Source organism: Brachyhypopomus gauderio, unplaced genomic scaffold (genome assembly GCF_052324685.1).
Source record: "Brachyhypopomus gauderio isolate BG-103 unplaced genomic scaffold, BGAUD_0.2 sc203, whole genome shotgun sequence".
NCBI classification, from domain to species: domain Eukaryota; kingdom Metazoa; phylum Chordata; class Actinopteri; order Gymnotiformes; family Hypopomidae; genus Brachyhypopomus; species Brachyhypopomus gauderio.
In genome coordinates, this window is record NW_027507024.1 from 187,041 (window position 1) to 200,240 (window position 13,200).

A 13,200-nucleotide genomic window follows, 5' to 3' on the forward strand; every position below is an offset into this window, starting at 1 on the left:
GGACTGTTTTTTTGACATTGACTTTGGATTACGTCTGGATCCCTCTGCCCACTTGTTTCCTCCATTTACTTCAATAAACAAAGTGTGTTTAAGTCTGTGTACGTTTGTGACTAATATGTACCCCACATCACAGTATCTTGTAAAATAGGATGAAATTAATTACATTAACAGATTAAAAAGTATCAAAGCAGAGGCCAGTAACTGTAGTGGAGGCTTCACCCTGTGCTTTATAATAAATTACTGTCATGGTGAGGTTTCATATCCATTCCTCACATATGATCCTACACCACCAAACACCCTCCACAATATTAAACCTAATAATCCTAACCTGTTTAGCTCTGAACTTTGACATAATGTTGTCAAATGTGTGTGCACAAGCACTGAAAAGGTGGATTTTTCATTACATGTCATTTTAATATTGGGGTATTTGTCATATGTGTAAATGAAATCAAAAGATATTGAGGTAGTGTAGATGTCTGGATTTGGAACATTAATAACACACTTGGGGCAGAGCTGTTTTACAACCTGTGTGTTTGTCACTTCTATGCAGGTGTGTGTGTGTGTGTGTGTGTGTGTGTGTGTGTGTGTGTGTGTGTGTGTGTTCAGCTCTGTGTAGGAGTATGAACATTTCCATAAATACCCACATACATTTGAACAAGGGCTCATATGAGTCTCTTTAGAGTGTTACATTTCTCTTCTAGGAGATTATGTAAATCTACTTATGCATCACACATTTTTCTTTCTCTCCACAATGTGGTCAGTCAATGTGTAACGCGTGGAGGAGGAGGCAGGCACAATGACGAGTAGTGTGGTGAACATACACTTTTAATAACACAAACACGGGTGAAGTCCAGCACGGTAGCGTAAGCACAAACAGACAACTCATGCAGGCACGAACTCAAGACAAAGACGAGCACGAGACATTGTGCAAACGCACATTAAATAGGTGGTGAACACATTCCCCAGTGATCACGAGACAAGGCACAGGTGAGACTACGAACATGCTCACAGACGACCCACACCCACGGAACTACAAACATGGACATAACTGCACACAGACGACATAACGACACGCCCACAAGGAGGGGTCCGGAGCTGTCACCGTAACACAATGAAATGTAGTTCATGTAGTTAATTTTAACAGAAAATATTTGGAATTAATAAAAAAAAAAGCCTCATAAAATAATAAAGTGTGAAATTGTCATGCAGTTCATTGTAATAGGATTTTTTATAGTGTACTCAAAGGAGGTGTATTATTTTTAAAAGGAAATTGACGTTTTAAAAGTACATAAATATTTTATCTTAAAATGTATTAAAACCCTGTAGTGTCACCACACTTCACTGTTTCCATTCCAGATTAAATTGACAATAAACTCACCTGAGAATCTCCAGTTTACAGTTTGAACTCTTCAGTCCAGCACAGAGCTGCTCCGCTCCTGAATCTTTTAGGTCATTATTATTCAGCTCCAGTTCTTTCAGTGAGTTTTCTGTTTGTAGAACTGATGTGAGAGATTTGCAAGACTCCTCAGTGAGACCACAGCCAGACAGTCTGTAAAGGAGTAAATACAGTACAAAATGTAGATCAATCAGATGATGCTGGATTCCAGAATCTGAACTGCTGATTAAATTATCCTCTGTATCTGTCATGCAGCTCAACCCTGGAGACTGCAACTCCCAGAATGCCCCACGTTGTCTGACCCTTTCCTCCTCCCCTCAGTATTGTTTTTTTCCTGCATTCTATTCTCTTTGTGGTTCGACCCAGTTTGTCTAGTTCACTGCTCTCCTAGATTCTCCCTTTTTGTACCTGTCTGTTTTTTCTTCTTTTTGTGTATACCTGACCTGGACTGCTTTTTTGACATTGACTTTGGATTACGTCTGGATCCCTCTGCCCAGTTGTTGCCTATCTGTGTGTTTAAATCTGTGTGCGTTTGTGACTAATATGTACCACTCATCACAGTATCTTGTAAAGCAGGATGAAATTAATTGCATTAACAGATTAAAAAGTATCAAAGCAGAGGCCAGTAACTGTAGTAGAGGCTTCACTCTGTGCTTTATAATAAACTACTGACATGGTGAGGTCTCGTATCCATTCCTCACCTATGATCCTACACCACCAAACACCCTCCACAATATTAAACCTAATAATCCTAAACTGCTTAGCTCTGAACTTTGATATAATGTAGTCAAATGTGTGTGCACAAGCACTGAAAAGGTGGATTTTCATTATTTTAATATTGGGGTATATGTCAAATGTGTAAATGAAATTAAAGATATTGCCACATTTTCTTTCACAGTATTGTGGATGTGGATGTCTGGATTTGGAACATTAATAACACACTTGGGGCAGATCTGTTTTACAACCTGTGTGTTTGTCGCTTCTATGCATGTGTGTGTGTGTGTGTGTGTGTGTGTGTGTTCAGCTCTGTGTAGGAGTGTGAACGTTTCCATAAATACCCACATACATTTGAACAAGGGCTCATCTGAGTCTCTTTAGAGTGTTACATTTCTCTTATAGGAGATTATGTAAATCTACTTATGCATCACACATTTTTCTTTCTCTCCGCAAAGTGGTCAGTCAATGAAATGTAGTTCATGTAGTTAATTTTAACAGAAAATATTTTAAATTAATAAAGAACGAAAACCTCATAAAACAATAAAGAATGAAATTGTCTTGCATTGCATTGTGGTAGATGTTTTTATACTGTACTCAAAGGAGTTTTATTATTTTAAAAAAGGAAATTTACTTTTAAAAGTACATCAGTGGGGAACCGTCAGGGCCCTCTACGCCCTCTCAGAGGGCCTAAAATATTCTTAAAGCATTATATATATAATTATCCAATTTTATTTTATCTACTTACAGTTTGACATTCGACATCTAAACAATTACAAAAATATAAGCAAATAAAATATTCACCCGTGTCTATTCAATCTGTGTTGGAAGGTGAGGGGTTGAGTGGAAGCCTGTGAGCCTGTGTCTCCCCCTATCAGGACTGTGATGCCCGCTGTTCGTTTACAGAGGGCCTGGCAGTTATAATTCAGCGCAATACCAGTTTCAAATGACAGCAAAATTGACCAATCATATCTTCTCTCTTAGTGGGCGGGCTTAACTGTATGATAATTTCCGCCCGCTGTGGCGACGCTAGCTGTCGTTAGCACCATCGCTAGCTAGTTTCGATTCATCCCTTTGACGTCCTCGTGCGCGTTGTTTACATATTCCGCTTCCGAGAACCACGGAGCTGTGAACCTTATTTTGTTTGTATACTTATTTTGCTTAAGATGTTATCTAGTACAGATATTATTGTTTATTGCGTTTTTAAAGCTGTACTGTCGTCTCAGTTTTTCTTTATTTAGTTTATTAAGAAAGGAAAAAAAAAATTTCGGGGGGGAGGGGGGGGGGGGGGTAGCGGGCCCAGGTTTAAAGGTCACGGTTCGCTACTGAAGTACATAAATATTTATCTTAATATTTATTAAAACCCTGTAGTGTCACCACACTTCACTGTTTCCATTCCAGATTAAATTGACAGAAAACTCACCTGAGAATCTCCAGTTTACAGTTTGAACTCTTCAGTCCAGCACAGAGCTGCTCCACTCCTGAATCTTGTAGGTCATTATTATTAATCTTCAGCTCTTTCAGTGAGTTTTCTGTTTGTAGAACTGATGTGAGAGATTTGCAAGACTCCTCAGTGAGACCACAGCCAGACAGTCTGTAAAGGAGGAGTAAATACAGTACAAAATACAGATCAATCAGATGATGCTGGATTCCAGAATCTGAACTGCTGATTAAATTATCCTCTGTATCTGTTATGCAGCTCAACCCTGGAGACTGCAACTCCCAGAATGCCCCACGTCGTCTGACCCGTTCCTCCTCCCCTCAGTACTAGTTCACACCTGGTTCTCATCATAGGCTATTATTTATATCACGACACTCACTAAACTCTTTGTGAAGTATTGCCGACATTTTGAAAGCATACATAACGTTTTTTCCTGTATTCTATTCTCTTTGTGGTTCGACCCAGTTTGTCTAGTTCACTGCTCTCCTGGATTCTCCCTTTTTGTACCTCTGTCTGTTTTTTCTTCTTTTTGTGTGTACCTGACCTGGACTGTTTTTTTGACATTGACTTTGGATTATGTCTGGATACCTCTGCCCAGTTGTTTCCTCCATTTACTTCAATAAACAAAGTGTGTTTAAGTCTGTGTACGTTTGTGACTAATATGTACCCCACATCACAGTATCTTGTAAAATAGGATGAAATTAATTACATTAACAGATTAAAAAGTATCAAAGCAGAGGCCAGTAACTGTAGTGGAGGCTTCACCCTGTGCTTTATAATAAACTACTGTCATGGTCAGGCCCGTTGACAGTCTTGCTAGGGCCCGGGACAAGAAAGTTTAATGTTGACAAGTTGAAAATTTAATGTAATTTTCAAAACGCCCAATCTTAACGTCTTCACGAGAACTGTTCAGTCAGACAGCTATTTGTTGTGAAACGAAGTAGTTACTTTCAAGCATTTTCAAGTATTTTAGCCTAAATTCCAGCACTTTTCAAACCTGGAACACAATGCAACATTAAAATTCGTCAGGTAAATGTTTTCCTTTCTTTTCTGCGCTCCAGATTTCTGTTTACTTTAACTATCCACCACTGTATTTCCCGCAGTTGTGGGGGTACCAGCCGGTTACGGTCGGTGCTGGATCAAACCATTTTCCAGTGGGATGCGGGGGTGTATGCACTTAATGGAAAATATGCAGATAGGTTAAAAAACATATATATTTTAGCCATTGAGTTTATTTTGAGTACAGAATTTTATATTAATGAAAGATTTCAAGATTATTTAAAAATTATAGACTTTAAATAAAAAATAAATTGCTGGGCTCCTTGATGGGCCCCCCTGACCCTGGGGCCCGGGACAACAGACCCGGTTGTCCCCCCCTGTCGACGGGGCTGGTCATGGTGAGGTTTCATATCCATTCCTCACATATGATCCTACACTACCAAACACCCTCCACAATATTAAACCTAATAATCCTAACCTGTTTAGCTCTGAACTTTGACATAATGTTGTCAAATGTGTGTGCACAAGCACTGAAAAGGTGGATTTTTCATTACATGTCATTTTAATATTGGGGTATTTGTCATATGTGTAAATGAAATCAAAAGATATTGAGGTAGTGTAGATGTCTGGATTTGGAACATTAATAACACACTTGGGGCAGAGCTGTTTTACAACCTGTGTGTTTGTCACTTCTATGCAGGTGTGTGTGTGTGTGTGTGTGTGTGTGTGTGTGTGTGTGTGTGTGTGTGTGTGTGTTCAGCTCTGTGTAGGAGTGTGAACGTTTCCATAAATACCCACATACATTTGAACAAGGGCTCATATGAGTCTCTTTAGAGTGTTACATTTCTCTTCTAGGAGATTATGTAAATCTACTTATGCATCACACATTTTTCTTTCTCTCCACAATGTGGTCAGTCAATGTGTAACGCGTGGAGGAGGAGGCAGGCACAACGACGAGTAGTGTGGTGAACATACACTTTTAATAACACAAACACGGGTGAAGTCCAGCACGGTAGCGTAAGCACAAACAGACAACTCATGCAGGCACGAACTCAAGACAAAGACGAGCACGAGACATTGTGCAAATGCACATTAAATAGGTGGTGAACACATTCCCCAGTGATCACGAGACAAGGCACAGGTGAGACTACGAACATGCTCACAGACGACCCACACCCACGGAACTACAAACATGGACATAACTGCACACAGACGACATAACGACACGCCCACAAGGAGGGGTCCGGAGCTGTCACCGTAACACAATGAAATGTAGTTCATGTAGTTAATTTTAACAGAAAATATTTGGAATTAACAAAGAAAGAAAACCTCATAAAATAATAAAAAATGAAATTGTCTTGCATTGCATTGTGGTAGATTTTTTTATACTGTAGTCAAAGGAGGTTTATTTTAAAAAAGGAAATTTACTTTTAAAAGTTCATAAATATTTATCTTAATTTATCTAAATTTATTAAAACTCTGTAATGACACCACACTTCACTGTTTTCATTCCAGATTAAATTGACAGAAAACTCACCTGAGAATCTCCAGCTTACAGTTTGAACTCTTCAGTCTAGCACAGAGCTGCTCCACTCCTGAATCTTTTAGGTCATTATTATTAATCTCCAGCTGTTTCAGTGAGGTTTCTGTTTGTAGAACTGATGTGAGAGATTTGCAAGACTCCTCAGTGAGACCACAGCCAGACAGTCTGTAAATGAGTGAATACAGTACAAAATGTAGGTCAATCAGATGCTGGATTCCAGAATCTGAACTGATGATTAAATTATCCTCTGTATCTTAATTCACACCTGGTTCTCATCATAGGCTATTATATATATATCAGGACACTCACAAAACTCTTTGTGAAGTATTGCAGACATTTTGAAAGCATGCCAAGCGGTTTTTCCTGTATTCTATTCTCTTTGTGGGTCGACCCAGTTTGTCTAGTTCACTGCTCTCCTGGATTCTCCCTTTTTGTACCTCTACCTGTTTTTTCTTCTTTTTGTGTGTACCTGAGCTGGACTGTTTTTTTGACATTGACTTTGGATTACGTCTGGATCCCTCTGCCCAGTTGTTTCCTCCATTTACTTCAATAAACAAAGTGTGTGTCAGGGTTGGACCCAGACGCGTTCCTCCTGCCGCCACCGGGGGGAGCTCGCGATCTAGACCCGGAGGCAATTGAGCGCGATAGGCTACAGCTGTTTGCAGCCTATTTAGAGAGAGCAACTTCAGCAGCCCTTTGCTGAAGTTGTTTGTTGCCTACGCTCTCACAGCCCAAGCCATCTCTCTCTCTCTCTCTCTCTCTCTCTCTCTCTCTCTCTCTCTCTCTCTCTCTCTCTCTCTCTCTCTCTCTCTCTCTCTCTCTCTCTCTCTCTCTCTCTCTCTCTCTCTCACACAGCTCCTGCATTTTCCTTCGCCTGTTTTCGTTTCCCACTGAGTGTTCTCAGTCGTTCTATGTTGGTTTGTCTGCCAGTGTTCTAATACAGTGCAATAGTGATAATTATTGGGGTTAGGTGGACCATAAGAAGATAGAATATAGAAAAGAGGAGAAGAGAAAATAGGGGGAGAGAAAATAAAAAGGGAAAAGACAGAAAAAAGGGGAGAAGTAACCCCAGGGGACCAGCCAGGAGAGGACCGGGCACAACAAGCCCCAGACCCAGAACCAGCTGTCCTCACACATACATTCACCCCCATGTATACTCTCCTACATACATACACACACACACCCCCTTATATACACCCTAACCATGTATACACCTACACACATCCATATACACACACACACACACACACACACACACACACACACACACACACACACACACTCACCCACATATATACACCTACATGCACATCCACACAAACATACACTCCCACACACATTCACCCACACCCATATACACTCTTACGGACATGTATACACCCCTACATACATACACAAACCCCCTTATATACACCCTCATTATATATACACCTACACACATCCATATACACATACATACACCCACACTCACCCTCATATAGACCCTCATACATATATACACCTACACAAACATACACTCCCACACACATTCACCCACACCCATATACACTCTTACGGACATGTATACACCCACAAATGTACTTACACATTCATCCCAATATATACACACACACCCATATACCCCCCCCCCCCCCCCCCCCCAACATGTACTCATTCACCCACCTATACAAAAAGAGACAAGGACAAAGACACATTCATCCAAACTAACACACCCTCCATGGCGGGGGCAAATGGCTGGACCAGCAAGGATCGGCAGCAGCTCCAGAACGCCACCAGTCCAGCCCCGCGCTAGCGACCCATCCCTGTCCCGGCAGGGAGCAGGAAACGGGTGAAGGAAGGCATTTCCACCCCTCCACCCCCAGTGCTGTGTAGTGTGTAGGTGTTGGTGTATATGCATGTATGGTAGTGTGTGATACTATGGTGTAGTTAAAATTGAGGGGACAGGTGCTGGGACAAACGTGGGCAAAGCCCCGGGCCACTGGACGACGTGTGTCCACACCATCCCCTCAAAAGCCCTCAATGTCTAAAGTGCAGTAAAAACTGAGGGACAGACAGTGGTTAGGAGACGGGTGAGGCCATGACACCAGGCCCACCTCATTGACCTCTGGGTAACATGCCTGCCCCCCAGGATCCTAAATGTAAAAGGACTGTGTGTGTTTGTATGTGTGGGGGGGTGTTGTAAGTAGGGGTGTGTGGGTGGTGGGAATGCATAGGTCCATAGGTCCAGCTAACTAGCTGGCTCATTAGGCACCATGATTTACTACCCCCCCACCGCAGAGAGTAGCCGGTCTGGACATCCACATTCACCTAAACACATATTCACCATATACACCCACACACATTCATCCCATATGCACAACAAACTCATGTAAGCACCCACAACCATATTGTGCGATTGGTAATCAAGCAACAACAGACATCAACAGTATTGAAGATAAGCTGGTCTGAGTCTGAAACCCAGCGCCCCCAGCCCACTCCAGATACCCCCCAACAAACACCGCCCCACCCCCACCACCCAGGCACCTCAGAGCCCCAAGGCCCAGACCCGATGCCCCGACACAAGGCAGACTGACCCACCCCACCCAGCGGCGGACCCGCAGTGGCGCAGGTCACCCCCGCGCGGGCAGGGCCCTAGGCACCGGGCCCCAAGTCCCGCCACCCCCGCTGAGGGCCAGCACCTGCTCCCCCCGCACCCCGGGCCCCACACCCCAGAGCACAGAGGCAGCGCCCCCCCCTGATAGACCTTCTGATTCAGGAGCATCCAGTGCTATGTCCACTGTGAATCTCTGAATGAAAATACTCACATGACTTTTCTGGATGCTTTGACCACTGGCAGCAGTCTCAGTAGACATTCCTCTGATGGGTTATATTTCCTCAGGTCAAATTCATCCAGCTCCTCTTCTGAGTTCAGCAACACAAACACCAGAGCTGACCACTGAGCAGGAGAGAGCCTGACTCCATGAAGACGAGTGTCACCTCCTCTGCTCAGGTATGTTTGGACTTCCTGTACTAGAGAATGATCATTCAGTTCATTCAGACAGTGGAACAGATTGATGGATTTCTCTGGAGAGGGATTCTCCCTGATCTTCTCCTTGATGTACTGGACTGTTTCCTCTTTGCTTTGAGAGCTTCTTCCTGTCTGTGTCAGTAGACTTCGCAAGAGAATCTGATTGGACTTCAGTGAGAGACCCAGAAAGAAGCGGAGGAAAAGGTCCAGGTGTCCATTCTGACTCTGTAAGGCCTTGTCCACTGCACTGTTGAGGAAGTCAGACAATGTGTTTTTGACCAATCCAGGTTGTTGCTGTTTCAGCACATTCCTGTTGGTGGAGATGAAGGTAATAAACACATATAAAGCAGCCAGAAACTCCTGAACACTCAGATGTACAAAGCTGAACACCGTCCCCAGCTGTAGACCAAACTCTTCTCTGAAGATCTGAGTGCACATTCCTGAATACACCGACATTTCTCTGACATCAATGCCACTGTTTCTCAGGTCTTCCTCATAGAAGATCAGGTTGCCTTTATCCAGCTGTTGGAAAGCCAGTTTTCCCAGTGCCAAAACATGTTTTCTAGTTTGTTGAGGGTAAGTGTCACTTTTCTGTTCATACTTTTGGTGCTTGTGTTTGATGTGAAAGATCAGGAAGTGTGTGAACATCTGAGTCAGAGTCTTGGGGATCTCTCCACTCTCTGCTTCATCCAACATCCTCTCTAGAACAGTGGCTGCAATCCAACAGAAGACTGGAATGTGGCACATGATGTAGAGACTTCTTGATGACTTCATGTGTGAAATGATTCTGTTGGCCAGACTCTGGTCTCTGATTCTCTTCCTGAAGTACTCCTCTTTCTGAGGACCACTGAACCCTCGCACCTCTGTTACCTGGTCAACACACTGAGGAGGGATCTGATTGGCTGCTGCTGGTCGAGAGGTTATCCAGAGGAGAGCAGAGGGAAGCAGATTCCCCTTGATGAGGTTTGTCAGCAGCACATCCACTGAGGTCGACTCTGTTACATCCAACACGCTGTCATTGTTCTGGAAATCTAGAGGAAGACGACACTCATCCAGACCATCAAAGATGAACAGAATTTTGTAATTTGTATAGTGAGTTGGTTTTAATTCACATGTTTCTGGAAAAAAGCAATGAAGAAGCTGCACCAGACTGAGCTTTTTCTCCTTCATCAAATTCAGCTCCCTAAAAGGAAGTGGAAATATGAAGAGAACATCCTGATTTACATTTCCTTCAGACCAGTCCAGTATGAACTTCTGCACTGAGACTGTTTTACCAATTCCAGCCACTCCTTTAGTCAGCACAGTTCTGATGGCTTTGTTTTGTCCTGGTAAGGGTCTAAATATATCACTGCATTTGATGGGTGTCTCCTGTGTTGCTGGTCTCCTGGATGCTGTCTCAATCTGTCTCACCTCATGTTCATTATTCACCTCTCCACTCCCTCCCTCTGTGATGTAGAGCTCTGTGTAGATCTCATTCAGAAGTGCTGTGGTTCCATGCTCTGAGATTCCTTCAGTAATTTTCTGACATTTTCCCCTCAGTTTAGATTTGAGCTTTCTGTGGCAAGCAGGGACCAGTTCTGATAAAGAGGAAGACAACAGCACACATGTTAATGTCTTTAAGATCAATCATAACAGACTCATCACAGGAAATATAAGAAAATTGTTGTATTTTAAGGGATTGCCTGGACTGCACTCCCTTTTTGATAAACTCATCTTCAAACATCAATGACGCTGCAGTTTCAGGATACATTCAGATGTGTGAGGACATTATCATCCCAAAAAAGACTGTGAAACTTTATCCAAATAATAAACCATGGATTACTCCTGAACTTAAAGAACTACTAAACCATAAAAAGAGGCTGTTTAAATCTGGAGGCTCAAAGGAGGACATCAGATCCTTATGGAAAAACATTAAAGAAAATACTGGACTGCAAGACTGCTTATAAAAACAAGGTTCAGTCATTATTCAACCATGACGCAAAAGAGGCTTGGCAGGCATTACAAATTATGACTGGTTATAAACCTAAAATGCAGAACTTGACTGTCTCAGATGACAACGCCTTCTCAGATGAACTGAATACTTTTTATTGTAGGTTTGACAGTACTGACTATAAAACTCAGCAGAAATAGGCAATGGATGCAGTCAGAACTATGCAAGTTTGTGACATACAAATCAGCATTGAGGAGGTTAAAGATCAGTTTTTACGTGTTAACATTAATAAATCTCAGGGTCCAGACTGTATCAGTTGGAAAGTGCTGCACACATGTGCCGATTCACTCGCTTTTCCATTTCAAATGCTGTTTCAGCGGCCAGTAGAAACAGGACCAATCCTGGTTCAGTGGAAACAGTCTCTGATTGTACCTGTACTAAAGAATAACAGGCCCAAAGAGATGAATGATATGAGACCTGTGGCATTAACCTCAATGCCTATGAAATGCTTAGAGAAAATCATACTGAAACATCTGCTTAGTGAGGTAGCACCATCTTTGGATCCTTTCCAGTTCGCATCCCAGCCAAGGCGGGGAGTGGAGGATGCACTGCTAACCATGACAAACAGCATATTTGAACATCTAGAGCACATGTGTCAAAGTCAAGGAAATGATTATCTATGCCCCCCTGGATGATATTTAATTACTATTAGAACCGGGCCGCAGGCCACAGCCGCCCGATGGTGTTTTGCACGCACAAACACTACATTCCCCACAATGCAACGGTAGCCCGTGAAGTCACTGCAGCGCGCACAAGCGGCGAGGGTCAGCGCGGCGAAAATGACGTAATCGCAGTGGCTCCGCCCGTGCGCGAGGGTGTCGCACGCTGTCGATTCGCAAGGTCGTGCACCTCTCGAATTTTGTAACTGCGCGCACCAGTTAAACTTAATTAAGTTAAATATTTATACATATACTCGAAATCATTCGAAATAATTCGCTTTTTTATTCACATTATTTAATGGTTGTTTATTTTCAAAACGCCCAATCTTAACATCTTCACGTTCTCTCATGTTTCGTCCTGGAATTACAAGAGGCTCGTATTTGTTAACGTAATACAAGAGAACTGTTCAGTCAGACAGCTATTTGTTGTGAAACGAAGTAGTTACAATTTCAAGCGTTTTCAAGTACTTTAGCTTAAATTCCAGCACTTTTCAAACCTTTATTACTTTATTCATTTAATGTACAGGACATGTTTTCTTTGAAGGAAGTTTGTTTTTATCTGTTTGCTTGTTGAAAAATGTTTTCACTTGAAATTACTGACAGATCCATAAGAAAATATTGCTTTATTCATTTAACCATTAAATAAAAGGCCTATACACTGTGTTAGGTCTTGGTTCAATAGGCTATGTGCAATCATTTCAATATATGTTTTAATAAACATTGAACCAGTCCGGCCCTCGGCTTGTAGCAAATTTGGTTTTTTGGCCCTCGGTGTATTTGACTTTGACATCCCTGATCTAGAGGAGCCTCACAGCTCTGTAAAGATTGGTTTTATTGATTTCAGCAGCACATTCAATACCATCCAACCCCACCTACTGGTGGACAAACTGGTCAAGTTAGGTGTCAACCCAACCCAAGGCTTATTATATGGATTAATAACTTCCTGTTAAATCGTACTCAGCAGGTTAGATTTAATCAGGCCATCTCATCCCCTAAGGTCATTAACACAGGTGCTCCCCAAGGTGTGCTGTCTCCCATACTCTATACACTTTATACCAATGAGTGTCGTGCTCTTACAACTACACACTCTTATTTTAAGTACAGACGACACTGCCCTGGTGGGGTTCTTGAAAACAGGGGAGCTGTCAATGTCCAGCTTTGAAGAGGAAGTGAAGAGCTTCATAAAATGGTGCTCTGACAATTTTCTTAATGTTAACACAAGCAAAAACAAAAGAAATGGTTATTGACTTTAGATGTAGTGCAGAAGAAGTACCAAACACTGTCGTCAATAACACACGATAAAGAGAGTTAACATCTACAAATATTTAGGGGTTGAAATTGATGATCAGTTGAGATTCGACAAATGTGCCGCTTTTAAGGTGAAGAAGCTTCAACAAAGAATGTTTTTCTTAAAAATATTGCGTATATTTAATGTTGACACTTATATTTTA

At 42.2% G+C, this 13,200-nt stretch overlaps 1 protein-coding gene across 2 annotated transcripts in view; it reads right to left on the minus strand.

The window, feature by feature from the left end:
* Nucleotides 1–13,200, minus strand: part of LOC143502716 (NACHT, LRR and PYD domains-containing protein 3-like) — a 47,451-nt gene that overhangs the window by 5,232 nt on the left and 29,019 nt on the right. The window contains exons 7-10 of one of the 2 annotated variants that reach the window (XM_076995388.1): nucleotides 8,898–10,677; nucleotides 6,088–6,258; nucleotides 3,534–3,704; nucleotides 1,379–1,549 (exon numbers count right to left, since the gene is read on the minus strand). In XM_076995388.1, coding sequence (XP_076851503.1) covers nucleotides 1,379–1,549; nucleotides 3,534–3,704; nucleotides 6,088–6,258; nucleotides 8,898–10,677 — 2,293 coding nt within the window. The remainder of the gene's footprint in view (nucleotides 1–1,378; nucleotides 1,550–3,533; nucleotides 3,705–6,087; nucleotides 6,259–8,897; nucleotides 10,678–13,200) is intronic. The other variant, XM_076995389.1, reaches the window with a different exon arrangement.